General features: G+C 43.2%; 1 protein-coding gene across 5 annotated transcripts; it reads right to left on the minus strand.

Moving 5' to 3' along the window:
• Positions 1-236: 236 nt before the first annotated feature.
• VLDLR (very low density lipoprotein receptor) lies at positions 237-23,801 on the minus strand. Of its 5 annotated transcripts, none has more exons than XM_032096342.1 (21): positions 23,557-23,801; positions 19,463-19,582; positions 18,392-18,514; positions 17,413-17,535; positions 15,703-16,074; positions 15,474-15,596; positions 15,266-15,388; positions 14,694-14,813; positions 14,491-14,616; positions 13,917-14,088; positions 13,379-13,603; positions 13,106-13,224; positions 12,591-12,730; positions 12,333-12,474; positions 11,869-12,015; positions 10,849-10,938; positions 10,378-10,455; positions 10,099-10,268; positions 6,551-9,782; positions 1,808-6,186; positions 237-873 (listed from the first exon to the last, which is right to left on the minus strand). In XM_032096342.1, the coding sequence occupies exons 1-19, from the start codon at positions 23,774-23,776 to the stop codon at positions 9,747-9,749; spliced, it is 2,769 nt and encodes a 922-aa protein (XP_031952233.1). In that variant the 5' UTR covers positions 23,777-23,801; the 3' UTR covers positions 237-873; positions 1,808-6,186; positions 6,551-9,746. The 5 variants fall into 5 exon arrangements, with proteins under 5 accessions (XP_031952233.1, XP_031952232.1, XP_031952230.1 ...); XM_032096341.1 differs by having other exon boundaries at positions 1,808-1,913; positions 6,095-9,782; XM_032096339.1 differs by having other exon boundaries at positions 237-662; positions 772-873; positions 1,808-9,782.
• Between the last annotated feature and the right edge of the window lie 35 nt (positions 23,802-23,836).

Below are 23,836 nucleotides of genomic sequence, written 5' to 3' on the forward strand. Positions count from 1 at the left end.
AGCTTGTTTTACATCAAACAAGCTCTTTTGCCTCTTGTATAATCGATTGTCTGTACACAAAAGATAAAAAAAAAGCTGGTCAAGGGTTTAGTGCTGTTCAACTACCATTTGGCATGCCCATTAAATTACTGCACAAAGCAGACAACAATGCAGATTCAAGGCCTGAGTCTTGTGTTAACTTGACGGCATAAATGGGTCTCCAAGTTTAAAAACAGTTGAACAAAAGAGCCACCATGGAGTGATTAAGATTTATTTGGGTGCTGGAGTGCACAGCTGCTGCATGGAGGAGGGGGAGAGACAGCACACATCCTCAGGGCTCGCCTGTGCTTGGCTCAGATCCCAGCTGCAAGGGAAGGAACTGAGCAACCGTACAACTTTCGGGCTCCTTCACTTCTTCAGGGCTGTCACAATCCCCCAGTACGAACAGGATCAGTCCCACATGGGACCACACAGCAAAGGGTCTGCCAGGCTGCAGCAGTGCTCTGGTTAAGTGTGATCTCTGGCCACATCACACTCCAAATTTGTTCAGTTCTCCTGCAGACACGTCTGTGCTTCTTTTTTGTTACTGCAGAAGGGCCAGGGTATAGAAGTCAGGTGGGGAGTGGTCTGCCAGCTTACCACTGAAATTTATTTCTTCAGCACACTAACTTGAATGCTCAGCACTGTTTGCAGAGCAGAAAAAAAAAAAAAAAAGCCTTTGGTTGCTTTGATATCATAGCAATACAGGGGTGACATAGCCTCCAGCAGAAAGATGTCTCTCTTCCTACTTACTGACTCTGATGTCTTGCTTCCTGTGTAACTGATTATCCAGACTGCTCATGTTTGCTAATGACTTCAGGAGTCTGTTGAGAAGGAAGATCAGCACTGTAGAAACTAAAAATGAAAGTATGAGACACAGAAATTAAACACTTCTTTGTGGCTGTTTTAAAAAAGACCAATTGCAGTGGAAAAATGCCTACTTCAAGGGAGCAGGCAGTGCAGAATTGGAACTAAAACAGGCAAAGTCAGGGAACTATTCACATGTTCAATACTACAGCTTTAGCAAAGATCTAACAAATTACTGATTTTTTTTTTTAATGCCACCAGGCAGTTTTCTAAATAGCACATTTTATTCAACTGTCCTCCTTTAATGCAGTAAAGGATGGGCAGATTGGTGCAGTACATCCAGCTTCTATGCCAGTCCTCTGTCCTAAAGATAAAATGGTATTGTTTGCAAGCTGGATTAAGTTGATTTTTATTTTTTGTCTTTGGGATGAATAAACTAATCAGCCCAAGACACTTTCCTTTTCCTTCCCTTTAACTTACACTTTTGATAAACCCTCCGGTTCCTTAGGACATAGATGGTTTAGCACTACCACAATATAAATGTTGCAATCACAGCAGTGTATCATAATTTTGTTATGTTTAAGAGAAATACTGATTTAAAATATTCTTAGTGGCAATCCTATAAAACTGAATAGAAACATCTGAAGGTAAACAACACTACATCCCTAAGGCCTTTTCTTACACTATTAGCTCAATGCTTTAGAAAGTGTATTTATGCTGTTAATGCATGACCAGTACAGTAGGCACGTGTATGAGACTTCCAAACAACATGAAGTAAATCCAGATTATTGCTGAACTTCCCATGTAACTGGAACATATGAACAGCATGAGTCTTGGAGCTACGGACTGAAGCTGTGAGTTTACAAAAAAATTCAGTCTTAAGCATGTCAACATATAAGGCTCACTCAGTCAAGTCCTGAAATACATTTATTTTCATTGAAAACATTATGCTAGTTTTGCCAAAGAACTTCCTCTTACTCACTCTGATGGCTGACATCTGCATTTGGGTCCATTTCTCTTTTCAAAGAACAATTCCTTGTTTTGTGTCCTTGTACCAGAAAGCCGTGTCAACTCATTGCTAAAAGAAACTAGCATCATAAAGATATGTTAATCAAAATGAGTAATGAAGTCTGATCTAAGTTGCAAACTCAAAACTTGCCCAGACAAGCAACCTGATTAACTTTGAAAGAAGCCCTGCTCTGAGCAGTAGGCTGTACAAAATGACCTCCAAGGATTTTTCCATGGCCATTTGAAATCCAGTTAATGACACAATATTTGGTGCTTACTCTGTTTCTTTCAAACATGCTGTTTGCATCTCAGACTAGTGCAGTATGTCTTGCAGAACGAACATATGCACAGTTTCTGTGGTTGGATTAAACTTCATATATATGTAATTTGTCTTTTCTGTCTCCTTTAGCTCAGCATGTTTAATGCAAAATCTTACAATTAATAGAGAAGTAAATGTCCTTATGGTGCACATCTGTGGTTTAGGAAGGGTAGTCCCCAGTTCAGTGTCTCCCCTGAGATCCCAAACCACACTGCCACTCACTCCCTGCCTTCCTCCTTCCCCCTCCTCCTGCTTCTCGGTCCAGCAGGATAAAGAGGAGATTCAGAGGCACAAAAGATGAAAATCATAGGCTGAGGTAAGAACAATTTACTGGAAACAGCAATGAGATAAGAAAATTAACAGTAACAACGATATTAATAACAAAATGTGTAAGACAAAGAAACAATTTACACAGAAATCCCATGAGGAATCCCAACCAGCTCTTCCCTACCATGCTTTCTCCCAGGCAGAAACCTCACCCTTCTTAGAAGCAAGAGTCCCTTTGTCTGTGCCTGGCAGCGATCTGAGGTGATACGGAACAACATTAGGGTTTGGCCATGCCCCTTCTCGGCTATTGCCAAAGATTAACCTTGTCCTTGGCCAAAACCAGGACAATCACCTACACTGCCAACCAGAAAAACCACAGCAGCAGAATGCTAGAACAACTCACCTCAGGTCTTTGCTAAAATTTGGTTAACTGATGGCATTGGGCATCTTTAAATGAAATCTGCTTATACACATGTGCTTCTGCAGATGAGTGTGCACCCATCATTCCCCTAGAGCTTAACAGGCTCTGGTTTATATTTGCAATAGCCCCGTGACTTGGTACAGTGGGAAAGCTGAGGCATAGAAGAGATTTGCTTTAAATGATGCAGGAAACAAATAGCAGAATGAGTGCAACACACTTTCCACTTACTTACCACATGAGCTCTTTAATAGCCTTTCATACATCCCTAATCCAAAGGCAGCTGCAACTCCTTACAAAGCACAGGACTATATTGTCTAGTCATACTTCTATGGTCCACAAAGCTTAAACACTCAAACATGATGGACCAGCACACAGTAACTCTGGAATGCCAAGGGATCCTGTGACAATTCCTCTTTGTAGCTAACTGCGTCAGCTTGTGCGCTTAAGATAAATTGCTGAGTGAGGCATTTTCTCCTGTGCCAAGCTGAGGATTTCTCCTAGTTTTCTTTCTTCTCTCAAGAACATTGTACTAAGTAAACTGGGCTCTTTGTCAGTACACTTCTCTGTGTACTCCTTTTAAAAGCAAGCTGTAAGTTCCTAGCACATCAAGCTATAAATTTGCCAAGCTGAAAAGACACTGATTTGATTTCCTTCCTATTTGTAACAAATACTGTGAACCAAAATAAAGTAATTGTTAATGTATATTCCCTGTTACTGCCTGGTTAAGGCCCTTTTAATCCTCATCATTTTAAGAGCTGAGCTGTGCCTAGCTGGCCTTCTGGACTTTCATATATAGTCAAACTAGAGAACAGTATTTAATGCAGCTCATAAATTAACAGCTTGTACTGAGAAGGATTACCTGCAAGAAGAATTAATATGGCGGCTTCACCTTTGACTTAAATTGATTTTATGCTCTTGTTTTCAATGTATTGTTCCCCTTCTAATATTAATTTCTGAAAATCTTAACTAACACAGGACATCCTTCTGCCTGATTATTAGTCCCTGATGCTTTGTTTCAACAGATGGATGAGGCATGGCACACTGCCCTCAGAAGATGACTGGAGCATTTCCATAAGACCCAGACTTGCTGGCAGGCACTTCGCTTTCAAAGGGCACCTAAGGATGTTGCTGCAGGCCTAATGGAGGCCTCCTAAACTCTGTGCTATTTTGGTTGCCCTACCTTTTGCAAGGTGAGCAGTGGGGGTTTTGCATATCTTGCTTTTGTTGTTGGGATTTACCCATGCAGTTGCTTCTGATTGCTATGAATTTAGGTCAGGTTCCCTGCTGCGATCTATGGCTAACACTAAAGACCTCGTTTGACAACATCAAGAGTCTTCTAAAAAACAACTAAAAGAGGAAGTGCAGGCAAAGGGGAAGTTGCCACATATCCAAACACATGGGAGGTATCTTCTCTGTTGGGGGGATTGGCTTCCTCACAGCAGACCCCTGGTTCAGCCCTGTCGCTTGAGGCAGAAAGTGAAGTTTCACTTCTTCCCTACAGGGACAAGAGGCTCTGAAAATAATTAACTGATTTACACAAGTTGTGATTATTTCAATTCCTCACTGATTCGTTAATGTGATTGTTAGGCTCCTAATGACCAGGTTGGCTGCTTGACTTCCTTTCATTCTGAGGTAATTTAAAGGCAGACTCACTTTCTCAGTTGCCCCTACAGTACCATGTAAAAAACTGCCACTTAATGTTTGTTAAATTAACTAACTGCTACTGAAGTGTCAGATGAGGAGAGGAACAAAATGAATGTCAGGTCTAATTATTAATGCTATACTTCACAGCCACTTGCAGAGGCCATACTCTGGAGTGGATCCTTGTAACTGCTGAACACTAAAAGAAAGTGTTGGGGTAGTTCCTAGTGAAAGTCACATGTCATGCTTATACAGGGAGCACTAAACAGTCTTCTGCTAGAGATTCTTGATGGTCAACAAGGGACCTTTAGATGGTATCATGTAACTGGGAATGCCCACTGCTTGCCTGTGACATTTGAATTACAAAGACAGCTATCAAAATGTTAGTTTTCAGTAGTCAGTGGCTATTTGCATCTGAAACCTAAGACGGTGAAAAATGGCTTGAGTGGTTTTTCTCTCAAATGGATGGACTGTATCAAATACTGAAATGCAGCTCTCCTGCCACCATTTGAATTATGCTCTCTGTAAGCAAGCAGTTTTACAGCTTTTCTTTCTCTGCATTAGCTAGGAAGAAATAGCTCTTTCTATATGCTACAATCTGGCAGCTACCCACTTCTGTCCAAGCAACTGTTCAAACTCTGTTTCTGAGACAAGATATAGGTATACTACATTTACAAAACTGCCAGGTTTTACCTGATAATGTGTATGGATCACAACCAACAAGTTACACATAGATTCTAGAGACACCATCCTCCCACTCCCTCTGCCTCCAAAATGACTTCGACCTATTCTTCCACCAAAAAAAGTTGGGGGAGAGGGGAAGTGGGTTGAATGCTGTCTAACGAAAGAATAATCAGCATTTCTCCTGGTAAAACCAGAATGCTCCTGCATGAATACAGCACATGTATCTTGAATTTTGTACTGAGGCTTTATTAAGGATCATTATTTGAAGAAAGTTCATGGAATTAACTTCTTTTACCACTAGAGGCACCAGCCAAAAAGTTGGAAATTCACAGTATTTGTCACTTAAGAGAACAGCAGCCACAACACACTGTGGAATTACCAAACCACAATCTAACTTTCTTGAAAGCCTTCATTTAAACGCACATATGAGCTCTTATATATTTAAGGGCCCGAAAAAGGAATAAGCTGTCTAAACCAAACCACCACTTGTCAGCTGCACACATCCACAAAGGGGACATTAGAAGATGCAGCACTGTTTCTAGAGGGTTGTGGTGTTGACTGCATTCAAGGATCAGCCTTTCCAAGAGGCCTTTCAAAGATACTTTCCACTGGAAAGAAACAAGTCTGCTGAATGTTAATATTTTTTCATTGCTATCCAACTACCAACCTTAAATCTATGCACTGACAGTACAATAAAACATTTCCATGTATTTTGAAGTTTGACTACAGGAAAGGATGTCTAGGAAGGAGGGAAAAAGTTACCTAAAAACTGTTTATTTTTTTACAGAGGACATCTCTACAGCAAAAAACCATTTATATGAAATGTGTTATCCCCAGTCATTTGTCTTGATTTAATGCTTAGTGTTTTCTATGTCCAAGTAATATATTATATACCAAAGAGTATGTTAGTGAAGTTAGCCTTCAGTTACCTGTTTAGGTTGTTGGGGTGGGGAGAAGTTTCATGTATGACATGAAGCATTTTCCACTGCTTCACATTGGTGTGGAAGTGTTCCAACCAGGGCTGTGCAAGGAGAATTAAGACCATCAATCATTCTTTCCCCAGGCAGTCTTTACTTCAGATGTTCAACAGCCTAGATAGTCAGCAGCCTAACTGATTGCACAGCCTGTCTGTCAGAATTTTTCATTTGATATGGGCAAATTTCAAATCTCCTTCAGGTGAGGAAAAGCAAAAACCAGCAAGCCAAGAATGTATTAAGTTGGCTTTTGCGCTTCAACAGAGCAGGCAGACCTCTCCAAACACCTTCTTCCAGTAAGTGACAATACCAACTACTGCTATGAGCCAGCTCAAAGAAGGAAGAGGAGCACAGTTCTCCACAGACATACTGTGCCATATCTACAGAAAGTACTGGCAGGCCTCCACTTACATCTAGGTTGTGAAGTGAAGAGTGCTTCTGTAGCTGTATGCTTTTTTCCTTTTTCTGAGGGCTTCCACAATATTTCTTCCAGCCTAAGTCTTTGTTTTTGTACTTTTTCTCTTATCTAGCACGATTCAGCACTTACATAAAAATAGATAAATGGATCTTCACTGTTTCAGGAAAGATCTGATTGGAAAAAAGGTATGTTCATTAAAATCAAAAATGTAGGCAAATACAAGTTGGGCTGGAAAAGGCATATTGTAGCTAGCTGTAGAGGAACAAGGTGCAAAGGGGAAGAAAAATCACATGAGCAGCATCAATTCCCTTTATGTTAATTTCCCTCTGAGCAATAATGTAAAGTATTTACAGTGCTGTAAAAACACAGGCAGATCAAATAGGAGACAGAAAATTATGTGGGAACAGAGGGAGTGTATTAAGAGAAATTTGCGTGTTTATAAGGGAAAGAAAGAGCCAGATTCAAATTTAGCTTTGCACTCACACTGGCTAGCAGACACTGAACAGAAATAGGCAGTATTTAGAACCAGAGGCCTTAAATATTCTGTGAAGCAAAAACATACCATTACCTTGAATACTCAATAACCAACTAAAGCCATATTTTTGTAGCTATAAGCAGAAAATTCTTCAGGAGGAATATAAAGTCAACTCAACATTGAAATCTTAGCAAAGATGTTAGTAATGTCCCATTGCTCTGGGATACCACAAGACTGCAGGAGAGGAGCTTAGAAGGGATGATTGCAGAGAATTACTTTGGTGGACACCAGCACAGCCACAGGGGGCTGCTGCAGGAGTGCTCAGTACAGCTATACCACCTTCATTAGATGCCAAAAGAGTCTTATGACAAGGAGTAAAACAGTCAAACACTTCAAGATGGCAGGGGAAAAAAAAAAAACTGTTCAAAGAGAAGAAGGTATTTATCAATGCAAGTTGGATCTGTTTTTACAGAAGGAATCCCTGACTACTCTCCAAGCCTGCTGTGGAAGTAAACAATGATTTCATAACACAAAAATGAAGAGGGGCAGGAAAGAATAAACCTAGTGAGACTAAAAACCAAACAACATTTGCAAATAAGTACAGGCCATCTCATATCAGCTCCTGCTACTGCCTTATATTTCCCAGTCCTCCCTCCTGCTATATGAAACCATAGAAGTTCTATCTGGTAAAGTGTTAAGTCTTCTCTAGACTATAGGAACTAATTTGTTATGTCAAGGCACTATTCTTTGTTCAGCACATTGGAGTAAACTCAGAAAAATTCCTAGAGCCCACACTGTCTGTCAAAACTACCTCAGGTTCCCAAAACGGATTTAAGTTGCTACTTCAAATAAATATTACCCTCAGGAAGAAATGTCTTTATCGGTCTTACTGGTCTCTCCTTACACCACTTGGTACAATACTGGTAAGAGCAACGAACTTCAGCAAAAAAGTAGAGCTGTTCTTCTTTATAAAGACTGGGAAGGCAGAGCATTTTCCCATAATTAGGTGCCATGTGACTTTATAGTCACCTTCTGACTGAGAATTATGTTTTGTTACATTTGAACACAAATACTTCAGAGTATCCAGAGGTAGATGTCTAACTGAAAAAGTTGAATTCTATCCCACAACTAATGAACCTCACATATTAGGCAGCTATGAAATGCACTTTACCCCAAAAACTACTTGGTAAAACAGATACAGTATTGCTAGCCACAAACTTTAGAGGCCCCTTTACATCCTAATCTTTGCAAGACAATTTAGCCCACATGAGTTTCAGATATCTTAAATGTCTGCAGTTGAGTTGCCAGTGATAGTTCGTTAGAAGCTTCAACTCCCCAAAGAGTTGTGAACTTGCTAGAAACAACTTATTTTAAATCTGCACAACTTCGCAGCTGTCCTCATCTGTTAATAAAGGAGCCCACAATACAAGAAGACCATTAAGAGAACAGACCCCAGCTGTAACTGCAATGAGAACAGGCATTAGAAGCAAGCCCAGGAACTGATTCAAAATCTGACTCGAGGATTTTCATTGTTCCTATTTTGGAGACAGGATTGATTGAAAATTATTTAACAAGTCATCACTAAAGATTATAGCTTCTTCCAAACTATGCCGTAGCCTTGAAACTGCATCCCTCCCACCATAAGCAACTTTTTCTTACCTCACAGGGGGAAGGATTAGCAAGAGTCAAGTAGTACCTCTTACTACAGAAGTTATGGGGAGTAACTGCCACCAGCCAGACACTGCAAGGACCTCACACTCACCTGGCAGACCATGCTCTGGCCTGTCTCCATCTCCCATGTCTGCTAATGCTGCCTCTCAAAACCTTGCAGTAGTAGTTGAGTAATTTCAGCCACTGTTAGTCCTAACTTAAGTGATCAGCTGGACTTCTGTGATAGGAGACCCACTCTGTACATCACTCTGTGCAGACTATTAGTCTCAAGAACAAACACGTAACCTGGCAAGTGTCTTAGCTGCCTAGAATACTGCTGAAATAACTGAAGAAATACTTCATGATCTGGCTGGCAGTGGTAGCACAGCCTACTAAAGCCTTCAACTTGAGATACACCATTTTATTCAGTGCTAACATAATAATCGAGAAAATACTTTAGCTGCTTGACTCATTTTATTTTTATCCCCTCGGCTGCATTTGAGTTTTACAGTGGTTTCTTAAAGATCATTCATTTTTGTAGACCTCTAAGAGGTAACAGACAAGATTGTTTCAATCATACATACAAAATTACTTATGTTTACAAATTTTTGGCAATCACAGTAACCCGTTTTTTCCTATTGCCATTGCCCCAATCATTGAAAAAGTGTGTACAATAATTTACATCTGAAGTATTTCAAAGTGCTTGATAGTGGTTTTCCAATAATTATTTACAAGTGGCCTATAGACATATGTACAGGTGTTACAAGTTGTGGCTGGAATATGGCTTTCTATGGAAAGTGCTTTATATTTGGTCAGTGATGTTACTGACTAACCAACCCAAGGGTTACTGATAAAACTGTAACCACTAACAGCTGAATTGTTGTGGACAGGTATTTACAGAGTTGTTAAGCTGTATAAAATAGCTATTTACACAAGTGTTCCATAAATACAGAAAGTATCTTCTTTCTTCCAAGAATGGAGGAAGTCCTTCAGCCACAAACCTGGTTACTATCCCCAAAGAGTGTAAGACACTAGTAAACTAAAAGTGATTCCTGATCCAGTGCTCACGCCATATCATCATCGGTGCTGACAACAGATATCTGTAAAAAAGTAAGTACAAGTTAGCTACAGTTGCACTAACAAAATACATAAAACAACACACATCATTGCTAATCCTGCAGGCTAGTGACCACATTCAGTACAGATTACTCCATCCCAGGTACAGACACTAGTTACCTACAACTTTAACTTTGATTATAGGGTAAAGTTGTCAGTTGATTCAACCCAGTAGTTTACATGCAGCCAGCAGCTCTCAAAAGAAGAGACCTCTCCTAAATTCAACTCAGGTATCATTTAGCAGTCTTTCTACTCCAGTTATTAACCTGGGGTCTCAGACATGTTAATAGGTTTACTTACTGCAGGGTAGGTGTGTCCTACTGAACCGCTGTGTCTTCCAATATCAATTGTGAGGTCCTCTTCTGTAGTTTTTAGGTAAACAGGATTATCAAAATTCATGCTTTTCATGTTTTTGTGCTGCCAGTTACGCCACATGAAGTAGCCAGCTGCTGCAGCCATCATCAGCAATACTGCAGGGAGACAAAGAGATTGCACACATGGAGTAGAGTCAGGTCAAGCTCTTAAGAGTGGCCTATCCTACCACAAGGGGTCCAAAAGGCTAGTAAATGCTGTACTCACCAGCAGGAAGAATGATCCAAGCTGCTGATGTTCTTCCAGCTGCAGTTACTTCAGAGGTTGTACCACTAGTGTTGAATCCTGCACAAGAAATTGATGCAGTGAGCTTGTGTACTGACAGGCTGGCAGATTGTCATATGCAAGCATTTCCCAAACCCAGAAGCTCCTGTTTGATTAGCTTCTCAGTAGCACACTGCTAGAATAGCCTAACATGCTTCATCCTGTGTTAGTTGGAATCTGTCTTTATTGCTTGCCTTCTATGAGCACTCCTGGGATTTCACGGAACCTATAGGTTCCACACTGTTACATGTAAACTAATTCTGTTTAACACATGCTCCAGCTGTTACACTACACAAATGATCTGGCCTGTGTTCTCTACTTGCATGCAAAGGAGAAAACTTCCAAGTAGGCTAGTTGGTCAGCTTGCATTTCATTTCTCTAATGTTTAGCAGTGTTAGTTATTGGGACCAGTACCTCCAGGAACTAGTCCAACAGTTGGAGATTTTTCTGTTGTGCTGGTATCTTTAGCCTCAGTGTAAGCCACAGTTGTTCCAGTACCTGAAACTAATTATAGATCAAGAACTAATTATAGATCAGTTAATCCTGAAGTTCTGCAATGGCTTTGCTATGAGAGCCATGGTAGTGAAGGTTTAGCAGATGGCAAAAATGATCATGCAGCTTGTTAGCTTCACTGGGAACACTGACATTAGCTATTTCACTAGCACACCCTCAGCAGAGAGTTCTTGATGAAAAGTAGTTCCAAGAACACGGCCAGACAGTTAACCAGGAATGCATTACAGGTATTTAAAGTCACAACAATCGTATGCCATCCCATCCCTCGTATAAGGTTTTCTGAGTGAGGTTTTAGTTTTACAAGTTTACTAGTTAGGTACAGTCTTTGATACCCATAGCAACCTTTCAGAGCAGCCAGCTGAGGCCAGCATCCTTGCATTCAGCACTCTGTGGCAGTCAGAGTCAACACACAATAGAGTAGGTGTCACCTTGGAGTTTCTAGTTCCACTCCACTGGACAAAGCAAGCTTGCTGCATAGTCAGTGCTGACAACAGTAGCACAGCAGCATGTTCATCTGGACCAAAAAGGAGGTACAGACTTCCTCGGACAGCAACATTAGCTGATCACCTTTAGAACATTGTATATATATGTACAGCCATGTTAGTTTATACCCCTGTTTTATAAGAGGCTGAGTATGTTTTGTCCTTGTGCTTGCTGTCTGCAGAAAGCCATGGAGGTACAAACTCTTGTTGCAAATGACAATGATGAACGCAGAAGCAAAGCATGGACATTGAACAGCATCTGCAGACTTTGAGGGCCATATTAATGCATAAGACCCTCCCCTTCAAGATTAAGTACATCAGATTAATTCTAGCAAAGCTGTCAGCCGATACCACTGTATTTCCTTCCCACTAACAGGTTCAATACTCCCCTACCCCTTCCCCATCCATCCTGGGAAAGATCTCAGTTGTGTTACAGTACCTGTACATATCAGACCATCCTCCTGCAAGAAGTACCCAGCGGGACATGCACAGGTGTACTTTGGAGAATGTTCATTTATCTGAGGAGCAGGCAGGCACAGGTAGCTACAGCCTCCGTTTGCCATGTTCTCTTCACACCAGTTTCTACCTGTTGGTAAAGCAATTAAGGCATGAACAGGAGTGAGCCTTCATGCTCCAGGTGTGTAGCAGAAGCATTTGCTCAGTAATTGCTTGTTTCAGTAGAATTACTTCTCTGAGCTGCTTATAGATTTATAGCTGCTCTGGCCAAGAAAGAGGAATTGCCACTAGACCTCTCAACCCCCATGGGGCTGTCTATGTTAGAAGCTCCAAGCAGAAGTAGAAACGGACTGCTGTACAGTGAAGGGATACCATTTACCACCATCCAGGCAGGGCAGGCTTCTTACAAATATACACTGACTTAACTATAAACTGTACTGAAATTACCTGAAGGCTGAACAAGTTCATGATACACAATGATGTCCTGTGCTTCATTGAGGTTGTTCACTAGGGTAACCAACTCTGTTCCAGTAAATTTGTTGGCACCATAGACTGCCTCATTCTCTCCATCAATCCAGTACACACGGTCCTAGAAGACAATGTCATTGCATCCCATTACCACCATGATGCTATCAGCCCCATCATTCCTGCCACATACCCGCAAGAAGAGGATCTTTGACAATGATTATAGGAAGTCATTCTTACCTCAAAAATGGTTAGAGCAAGAGGATGAGGAAGGAACATATATGACTTCAGCACAATTCTACGATCCTGGCCATTCAAGTCCACGCTTGACAACATGTGTAGTTTAGAATCAAGCCAGTACAAGCGGCTTTTTACCAGATCTAGGAGGGGGAAAACACCAAACTTAGTTAGTGTCCACATGGAGGAAACCTCCAAAGCTTGCTGCAAGAATTGAAACACCCACAGGTTTGAGAATGGTGGCAGTGTTGCCCTAGTTTCTTACCATTCCAGCATACAGAGGGCTGCTGCAGTGATGCCTATGTGGCCTGTGCCTCAAGTATAACACAGAGCAGTTCAAGAAGTTACTATTTCAGTATCTGAGAAGTGATAATGCCTGTTGCAGTGTCTTCAGGCATGCAGAAACTTCCCTTTCTCAGAAGCTGAAAGTAGTTCTCTGAAGAATGACCTTAGCTCTTGTAGCAAAAAAACTGCTAAAGCTCCAGAATACCTCTGGCACAGAGACAAGTTCAACATACCTAGAGCAATTCCATTAGGCCATTGGATTTCTGTTGTCACAAGCTGTTGTCTGTCAAATCCATTCATTCCTGCTTTTTCAATTTTTGCTGGCTCACCCCAGTCTGACCAGTACATAAAGCTGTGAAGCAGAATTTATGTTGTATGATGCACTATATTACTGTGTAGTATCACTCTTTATTATGACCAATAACTAACAAAGACTACCTAAGTCAGTTATCAGAACATGTAGTTGGTAGGTCTGCTCTTTTAAAAGAACCAGGACAGATACTCACCCAGAGATAGGATCTACAGCAATAGAAGCTGGCTCTCTCAGCTCAGAGAAAAACAAAACCTTTCTTTTTGTGCCATCTAGGCTAGCCACTGAAATGGTCTTTGCAGCTGAGTCAGACCAGTAGATGTTCTTATAAACCCAGTCAACGGCAATGCCTGCAGGGCTGTGTATGTTGTCCAGGATTCTGATGTGCATTCCAACTTTATCACGGGTATCAATAGAGGCACTGGAAGACAAGAATTACTTGCTTTCAACCACTTCCTCCACAGATACTATCCCTTGGCATACCTCAGCAAATACTGCACAAGATTTCAGTCAGAAGATACACGTGGGACATTCCACAGAGTGCCTTTTGTGCAACTGCAGCAGCAGTTACTACAAAGTGCAATAGCCATACACATTGCTAGCTGTGGGAAGTTGCATCAACTGTACTTCATCTTTAGGACACCAGGAATCTTGTCATGACCAGAGAAAGAGCTTGAATAAAGCATGGGATGGTTCAGGGAAGCACACTAGGTTCAGAAGCTAAGCTCATTTACCTGAAGATTGCTTTTTGGCTGAAGTCTGCCCAGTAAAGCTTTTGCTCAGCAATATCTGCATCTAGACCTACAGAGTTTCTTAGCTGCTCTACAAGCTGAATATATTCTTTCCTCTCAAGGCCAATCTTCCTAATATCCCGGCGGTTGGTGAAAATTAGACTTGGTTCTTTCCCTGTGAAAAGAGTTTAAGTGTTATCTGTACGTCTAGATATCCAGTCACATACTTTTCTTTTACAAAAAGTTTTAAGAGTCATCATATTTAGTATTTGCCATTCCACACTTGCTAGCAGATGCTGACAGAGGTCTTGGCTGTACCATATCTCATCCTTTTTTCCCTCCACAACCTGATGGGGAGGATCCTCCTGCCCAGGAGGGAGCAGACACAAGCAGTCATGTCACAGCTTGAAGTACTGTATCATGGCATCATTCAAAGTGTTAGTAGTGATCAGATCTGTACAAGTTATATCAGTAACACACCACAACAGCTAGTGAAAAAACCCCAGTAGTATAAACATTGCATCACTTGCCAACTCATTTTGAAGTGGGGATATAAAAGTCTTATGTCAACACTCACCGACTGCCTTGCACACCCCAGTAGCAAGATCCATCTGATAGCCACGGCTACATTCACATTTGTAGCCCCCCTTCAGGTTGATACAGATCTGACTACAGATGCCAGGGTTCTGACATTCATCAATATCTGTAAAAACAACAATATAGTTTATGCTCACCTCCAGTACCACCAGTAGAGTCCATGTTAAACTACTAGATACTTGCCTCCACAGGTTCTCCTGTCCAGAAGCTCAAACCCAGCTGGACAGTCACATTCATAGCCAATAATGAGATCTCTGCAAATATGAGAGCATCCACCGTTGTTCACCAGACATTCATTTATGTCTAGAAGAAAGAATTAGCCACTTCTGAAAAGGCATGCATATATTTAGTATTACAGTCTTAGTCATGCATTTTACCAGGTACACATCCATTTTCTGATGATGCCTGCCATGTCTGCTAGACCATTCTGGTACTCAAAGTCATATGAAAGAGACACCCCTCAAATTCATGTTTGCTCAGCTACAAGCACCTTCTCTATGCTACAAGCAGGCAGCAGCAAAGATCAAGGCTCCTGAAGTTTCAGTGTTTCTAATGCATCCAAGTGCCTTCTGGCCACAGAGAAATCATCCTAGCAGCCAGTTTGGCTAGGATAAAACTAGCCTATTAACTAGTTACAACTCAGTTTTAAGGATGCCACCAAGAAGTGCCAATGGGGATTCCTGCTGACATCTACTCAGAGGCTATATCTAAGTATAACCAGTAGTCAGCCTTGTGCAAATAGTTTATTCACTTACTACACTCCTTGAGGGGCTCATCACTCCAATCCTTGCAGTCTCTCTGCTGGTTACACACTTTATTGATATCTATGCATTCTCCACTTCTGCACTTGAATTTGCCAGGTCCGGAGCACTGAATAACTGACATAATGAAAGTTGTGTGGGTCACTACCAGCTTCAACAGATATTCTGCAAAGACTTTATTCTTGCTTAGTTCCACATTTACCGTTGTTACAGTTTGCTTCATCTGTGCCATCCAGGCAATCTCTCACGCCATTGCACTGCCTACTCCCATGGATGCAGTTCCCATCTTCACATCTGAACTGGTCTGGTCTGCAGGTCCGAGAAGCTGAGGACACAGTCATTACAGACTTTTACTCCTGAGGTTTACTGAAGCAAAGGAAATAAAAGAGGAGTCAAGTAGTACCTCCTACAGAAGGACCAAGTGAACTTACGGCAGTTGATTTCATCACTTCCATCCTTGCAGTCAGGGTCCCCATCACAGCGCCACTTTTTGTGGATACATTCACCTGAGCCACACTGCACCTCATTGGCAGAGCACTTCACAGGAGGTGCAGGCTGGCGGCCACATTGCTCTAGAGACTCATCTGAGCGGTCAGAGCAGTCAGCATCATCATCACACACCCAGTTGAGGGGGATGCAAATCGAGCTCTTGCACTGGAACTCATGAACTCCACAGGTAGGAGGTGCACACTCCAGCTCATCACTACCATCACTGCAGTCATCTTGACCATTGCAGACAAAGCTCTTGGAAATGCATTGCCCACTGCTGCATGTGAAGTCTGCTGGACTACAAGTCACATTACCTAGGGTAACAGGAGTAAGAGAGATTAGTATATTATCACAGGAAGGCTGACTTTCATGTGAAGATATTTTGTTTTGCAGGTTTTTTTATCAGCTGTTAGCTGACAGAAGATCAGCATCCTGTAAAAGGCAATAGGGAAGCCTAAATGGCCACCTACAGGACCACTTAGGTTCCACAGACCATCCTCCTTGGCACTGGACATTGTAAGTCATAGGCACCAGATTTGAACTGAGTGAAAATAATCTTCTGAAGTAGCTAGGCTGTCCTGCACTTCTGATTGCAAGCCTTTCTGAAAGCAGGCTCTAACCCTGTGAGCCAAAGACAGAAGTTAAGAGAATTGCTGACTCAAGAGTATGGACTAAGATTAAGGCAGTCTGATGGTCAGCATGTACTATAGTTTGAAACTGAAGTGTTTTGTGCTGGTCCCCAGGACAGCAGTGGCCCATTTGCCAGTGGGGATAACAGACAAAGATCTTGCCCAAGTTGATCCTGTGGTTAAGCATACCCATGCAATTTATGTCAGTACAAATTATGCTGGTTCAATAGCAATGTAGCTAGCAGCTCAGCTCAGCACACCTAGGCTGATAGTTTTATCAGCTTCATTAGAAACACTGTCTGGAGATTTACTTGTAGACTAAGGCATTTGTTTGCTGAGTAAGATGGTGACTCCACAGACACATACCAAAAGTCTAAAGATCTGTCTCACTAGGCCATCCAGGTAAGGTGGTTCTGATGGAAGCCAGCCCTGTGGCTTTGGTTACAGTAAATATGTCTCAGGACAGCTCAGGCAACTCATATGTATGCAAGTTCTTCTGAACAAGCCAGCAATGTGCCAGTGAGTGGCAGCTAATGCTGTAGTGGCAGCTCTACTTGTGTACCAGCCTGAAGTTTCCCCCTCTTTGCCACCCAAACACCAGAAACCCTGCTTCACAGATATTTCAGGATAGACCTATCAAGTAGATCAGCTATGCCCTTAGCTAAAAGTTGCTACTACACTTTCAGGAGACAATTTGTTGATGTAAGCAGCAATTTCAGAAACTCCCCAGAGAACAAATTCTGACAGTTGGCTTTCCAGGTGACTAAGCCTACCTATGGCTACTGCCAAAATTAGCAGAGAAGAAAGACACACATTAAATAGCTTACATTATTGTAACTCTTAACTTAGCAGGATAGAGGAGCACTAGAAAAAGTTTGCTTTAAGTGGCTGCAAAACAAGATGAATGTAGGAGAAATATTGATACTATGAAAAACTTATCTTCCCAGGTATACTGCCCAGCTAGCTCATTTCCAGACAAGTCAATTTCAAATAGAGTTATGCAGCCACCATTTCTCTCCTTACCACAATTCTGTTCATCTTCTTCACTGTCACAGTCTTTTTCACCATCACATTTCCAGGACACTGGGATACACTGAGTTGACTGAGGACCACAGCTGATTTCATTTACCCGGCATGTTCGTGTATCTATTGAAAAAAAAAGTTTACATTCAATCTAAGAGCTACTGATCTTGGGTTTCAGCATTTGTCCTGAAAACTGAGACTGAAAGGCTTCAGGTCTGGACAAAGTTGCAGTTATTTAGATGCCCATCTGTATAAATTAATGGAAAAGGCTATACTATTCTGCGGTGTTCAGTAAAAGAAGATGCTTCCAATTCCTGATAGATTACTATTTTAAGGGTACTGGTGCAAAGGTGATTGCACACCAGTTACACTGTAGCAGCTTGAGCTACAATATGTAGTAGTAGGGAGGAGTAATGCCAAAGTGCACTAGGACTTGAGGGCTGAAGTATTCCCCACTGTGGATCCTATTGATACAAGGAAATGACACTTCCTGGATCGATATTCCTTGATGGGTTATGACACTTCAGACCAGAGCTGCTAATTCTGAGACCTCACAGTCAAGCCTCTGCACTACTGCTTCCCACACCCAGCATGTAGTCAGATACTCAGTCCTTACACTAGCTCTGGTAGTCTTGGGATGGCACATGCAAAGTGGCTGCCTCGGAGAACAACAATCACTTGGTGGACAAGCCACAGTGGTGGTCAGACCTGCCATGTTCTGCTTGCTGCTTCTGACTGTAAGTAAAACCTTGTACTTGCTATCTCTTACCAGTACAAGCGCAGAGTGCCCACTCAGTTCTGCATCTTTTAAAGCAGTGAAAATTCTCAAGATCCTGACATGGCCAAGCACTTAGGAAGGTGCTCCCCAAGACAAGTTCATCCTTCCTTTAGGAGGAGAGTCAGACTGCAAGCATGCAAGAAGTCAAAATGCTCCTCCCCACAGGCTTGCCTATACCACCATGCCAGCAGGTTCACTTACGGCACAGTTCAGAACTCTCATCAGACCCATCCTCACAGTCCGGATCCCCATCACATTGCCATCTGTTAGGCAAACACTGACCACTGAGGCACACAAAATCAGATTCAGCACATGTCTTCTTCACTGCAAGGGAGAAAAAGACTTTTTTTTAGGGACCAGAACTTAGCTTGTATATCACTGACAGGGATCAACTTTGTTGCCCTAGGAAAGTTATTCAGTATCCTTGGTTCGTGGATGTCTGGTGTCATCCCCCACCAACCTAGAAAACAGTGCTGTTGAACACTTCCTACAGAGTTATTCTGCATACAGAGAAACATTTATACTTATCTAATCAGGCACTGAAGGACCACTATAGCTACGGAGACTAACCAGGTTAGTCTATATTAGCTGCTTCTTTGAACAGACTTGAGTTAAAATAAGGTTTATTGATATTAATATTTAGGTTTTGAACTTGGAGTTTATAGTCAAGGCATTTGATTTGTCATTACAGAAGCATGGCACTATGTAACTCTAGGGTAATAGTTTAGGTCTACTTGAGGAGACTGGCAGTTCAACCACACCAGCGCTGGATATAGAGTATGTTTTGCCTCGTCTCCAAGTAAATCTAGTCATCTATCTTGGCTTCTATGTCTGCTTAAAGCAAGGGTTGGCAGCCAAAGCTAGACAATGTTTATAGGAGACTCAGCAGACTCACTTTCACATATAAAACAGGGCTTTTAACTATGGAAAAGCCAACAGCAGAGTGCTAATAGCAAACATTTTCTATTGTGTATTGAAGAAACAACTGAGAACAGGCTTATATTCTGTTGTCAGTCATCACTCTCACAAGTGAAGAATTTTGGTCACAAGCTTTGTCTCAGTTGCCAATTTCAGGAGAGTTAGATAACACTCAGGAAAATTCAACTGCCTCAGATGGATACAAGGAATCAAAAGTGATTGTTCTAAGGAATTTTTCTTTGTATTCTGACTGCCAGAACTGTTGGACAGGATAAGCATCTCTCCTGCTATCTACTCAAGTCCCCACTTCCAACTAGCAAGTACTACTATAGAGGTATTATTTTGATTACTTACCACAAGCACTCTCATCACTGCCATCTAAACAGTCTTCATCACCATCACATCTCCAGATTTGAGGAATACAGCGTCCGTTACCACATGCAAATTGGGATTCCTCACATTTTGCTCTCGCGCCTTCAATGAAAAAAGGAACCTAAGCCTCAATACTGTTAAGCAATACTTTCTTGCTTCCCCCACTGATCAAGAAGCTACCCAGCTTAATAAACAGCTTAACATCAACATGAAACCAGATCTGAGCTCCAAATCTTTGTAGTCACCTTATTCAATCATGAAAATAGAGCCAAAAGCTTTCCTTCACAGTACAAGGCCAGAGTTTAAGCACCATAACAGTCCACCTGCCAAACAGCAGCAAACAGTCTCAATGTCATTCTTACTCAGTTTTCCTCTTCAAGACAGGGTCAAGTCTGCAAAAGCATGTGCCCACAATGACTCCGCTGTCTTGCGCCTAGCGCTGCATTCTCAAAGCTCTTCAAACTTTAAGCAAACCAGGTTTATATTTGATTAATGTCAAGCTGGATTAGCATTTCAATATTCTGCTGCTAACACATTACAGCAGAATCCCCAAGACATCTGTAAAGGTAGCTTAGATAACTGTGTTGTATCTGAGCAAGATTTCATGCTTCATGTTACTCCTCAAACAGTGGCACCCAGAGACATTCCTTGGTATACACTAAAAGAAGTGTGATGCTAAAAGAGCAAAGTAATTTATCGCTTCCTTCTGGAATTAAGTCCATTGTCTCACAGCTGGTAAGTCTTGATTTGTTAGTACGCTTGAGTAAGGTACTGCTTTCTGCAAGATCCTTAAGAGTGCATTTTCCAGAGTATCTTCAGCTTTGCAACTGCATGACCCCATCCCTCAAGGGAACATGCTTTGTCCTGGAAGCCCTGTTATAACTGTCACTAAAAGCAGCAGCCTGCATCTTCAGCAGCTAAGCCAGAGCTGTTCCACTGAATGCACACAGGCAAGTGTGTAACACCGTGCATCAGTACTGGCTGCACATGACTAGAGCATGATGCAAGACTCCTCATCCTTCTTGTTTTATTGCATCATTTAGTGAGGGTGCTTTGTCCTGGCATTCCAGACCTCAAAGGGCACCAAACTTTAGTAGAGTATTATTTGTTATTTTACAGCCTCTCTGTATGATGCACAAAATGCAAGACGGTTTCCAAGTAGAAGGAAGGTACTCAGCCATTTTACATTATATTGTCTAGCCATCATGCATGAGGCACTCACAAATGCTGGACAGTACAAGCAAAAACAACATGAGCAATTCTATCTGCTGAATGTCTCACATAAATTCTTGCTCAAAGAGATGAAACAGCATCTTACTGACTTCTGCTAATGTTTTAGGAACCTTAACTGGCAGACTAAAGCAGTAGCCTACTTGAAAGAGCAAAGGTAACAACTTTTTCAATGGGAACTGTGTTCAAAAAGTACCAAAAATCAGAACATCAGCTCTTGTGTTTACTGTTTCCATCCTGTTTCCTTTTCTCGTTGGGAATTACATCAGCATGTGCTTTCTAATAGTGTGGTTTTGTAAAGCTACTACTACTTGGTCATGAGCTGTCAGTCAATTAGCTTGCCTTGTGCTAGATGGCACACCCCAGCCACCTGAGAGTGGGAGTAGATGCCACAATTAGCTTGTTCTAAGCCTGATACCTTCTTGTCCAGCAACCTCTAAAAGAAGGTGAGCCCTAGTTACATATTTCAGGTTTTACTGTACTACAACATAAAATATGAAACAACTGACTCCTGCTAGTTTCAGGACTTGCTCATCCAGGCGTTCAAAAGTGAGAACAGTCAACCTTTCTCAAAATAGCATACAGAGATATTAGACTAAGCCTGCCACTAAGGAGATCCCAAAATAACTCCGCGGTGCTTAGTTACTCTATTTCAAGCTAGAATAACCAGGAAAGGCTTGCTAAGGCTGCCTGGTACATTATGACTTACAAATGTAACATCATTTTGACCAAATGCTACAGGGAAGCTACACACAAGGCTAACAGAAACCATAGCTGAACTTGGTACTAACGGCTATAACTTTACAACTACTGTCCTAACAACATGCCATTCCAAGACGATATCATTGCTTCTGGAGCTGATACCAAGTGAAATGTCTGAGCAACTACTTTTGATAGCCCACAAACAAGTTAAAAAAAAAAAAAAAAAAAAAAAAATCAACCAGACCTAACACCCACACAGGCACACAAAGGTAAAGGTCACCATCTGACCACTTCTGAAGATGTCTGTCAGACTCTGATGGCCACTTGAAATGAGCTCCAGTTAAGATGAAGTTTAGTTACAGCCAGTAACTTTGATCCCCTGTCTTACACCAAGCGCAGTTCTACAACACCCGGTAACCACTTAGTTAGGCACTACCAGTCTAATCCACTGCTACTTGAGCAACGGAGTCATACCTCAGTTGCCCCTTCAGTCACTAGACACCTAATGATTTTTGGATCAGGCTTAGGCTAAAAAATGTAGAGTACCAGTAACATCAGAGCCTGTGACTGCTAACACATTATTTTACTGTTCTCCAGGTAACTACATTCTAGGGGTTGGCTCATAAGCAGCAATGGGTGTAGGGTGAAGCACAGTTACACTGACTACCCAAGTTAAACTACCTTTCTCCATATCTCTGCTATCACTGTTAGTCTCAGCCCCTTAAGCAAATTGCCAGACTACTTGTCTGGGCAGCTTCAAACATGTGATACTTGTGTACTGTCATCTGACACCAAGTCCCAGAAAAGCTTCTAACCGTGATTGGGAAACCTTTCGAGAGCTTACACAGGAACTAGCTTAGACTTCTCCCAGACCCTGCAACTACTAGTAGAAGAGAGCTGATGGGGCCACTAACTCACACTGAAGGAACAATCAGAATAACTTGGTTAGCTAGTCTACTAATTACCCTCTACTGCGTATCTTCTGTGATGATTTCTGAGCACAGTGCAGTAGCAGTTTCAGTGCCAGCTTGTTCCTTCATTCTACAGCTGTTTACCATGTCTTTTGTGCACCAAGCATGGGAGCAACCTACATGACTGGGAGATGAGAGGTAATTAGGCAGACATTTCTCCCGTCTCTCTTTATATGAGGACTAGATACAACAAGGTGCTGGTAGGGCTCTCTACCCGACGGATCTGGTGTCTGAACTACTGCACACAGTTATAGGAAACACCGCCAAGATCAGGCACTTAGGCCTACTTTAGGCCAATAGTCGGGAGATTTAAGAGCCATACGACAATGCAGACACCTCAACTACCCACCTCTTACCTGGGAGAGTAGGATGGAGCTCAGCTCCTCAAAGAAGAAAGCAGTCAGCCGAATTATTACTACCTCCACTACAGAGTAAAATATTTTTAAATGACCATCCACTGGCTCAGTATGCAGGACCCCTGCCACAGGGGCAACAGCTTCTAAGGCGGGAGGCAGCCCTGCAGCTGGCCACGAGCAGCGCTACTGGCGAGCGCCCAGCGCCAGGAGCAGGGACCCGGCGCCAGCAGGACTCAGCCGTGCCACCAGGTGGAGATCGCTCATGGTACCCTGGGCCCTGAACTAGAGCCGTGCCAACACCGCTGCGTAATACAAAGCCTAAGTTGCCCCGCAGTTTGACAGCACCTTTAACGCCGCAAGCTTCCCAAGTTCTCCTCTTTCCTACCCCACAAGAGAGCCCCAATCCTCCCCGACCCTCCCGCGTTGGCCTCAGCCACCCAGACCCTCCCCCTTAGCATCGATCAGGGGGCCGGGCCCCTACCGCAGCGGCGCGTGGTCCCCGGGAGATGTGCTGCCCCGGGCCCGGTACCCCCTCACGGCTCCCGCCGCCCCGGGCCCCGGGGGGAAGGCGGCGCCTCGCCCGGCACGAGGGGCGGCGGGGCAGGCGCAGCGGCAGCGCCCCCCTGCCTACCCGGGAGCCCGGGCCCGCCCCGCTCCCCCCGGGGCAGCGGGCAGGCAGCCCGAGAGAGCGGGAGAAAATAATAAGAGAGCGAGGGAAAATGAGAGGGCGGTGGGAGACGAAATCGCCGCGGGGGGCAACGGCGGGAGCTGCCCCGGCGGTGCGCACCCCAGCCCACTCCCCCGGCCCCGCACTCACCGTCGGCGGCGGCGCGCAGGCAGCCGAGGGCGAGCAGCAGCAGCAGCGCCCAGCAGCGCGGGACCGCCCGCCGTCCCGCGCCGCGCCCGGCTCCGTCGGCCGAGGCGCTCGAGTCTCCGCGCTGCCGGTCCAGCCGCATCGCCGCGCCGGGGACAGGGTGCGCGGGCAGGCAGGCGCCGCGGGCGGAGAGGCGTGTAGCAGAGGCGGCAGCCGGAGACATGCACGGGGGGAGGCCGTCCCCGCGGCGCTCTTATAGCAGCCGCCCGGCCGCCCTGCGCGC

This window comes from Corvus moneduloides, chromosome Z (assembly GCF_009650955.1).
Source record: "Corvus moneduloides isolate bCorMon1 chromosome Z, bCorMon1.pri, whole genome shotgun sequence".
In the NCBI taxonomy this organism is placed as follows: domain Eukaryota; kingdom Metazoa; phylum Chordata; class Aves; order Passeriformes; family Corvidae; genus Corvus; species Corvus moneduloides.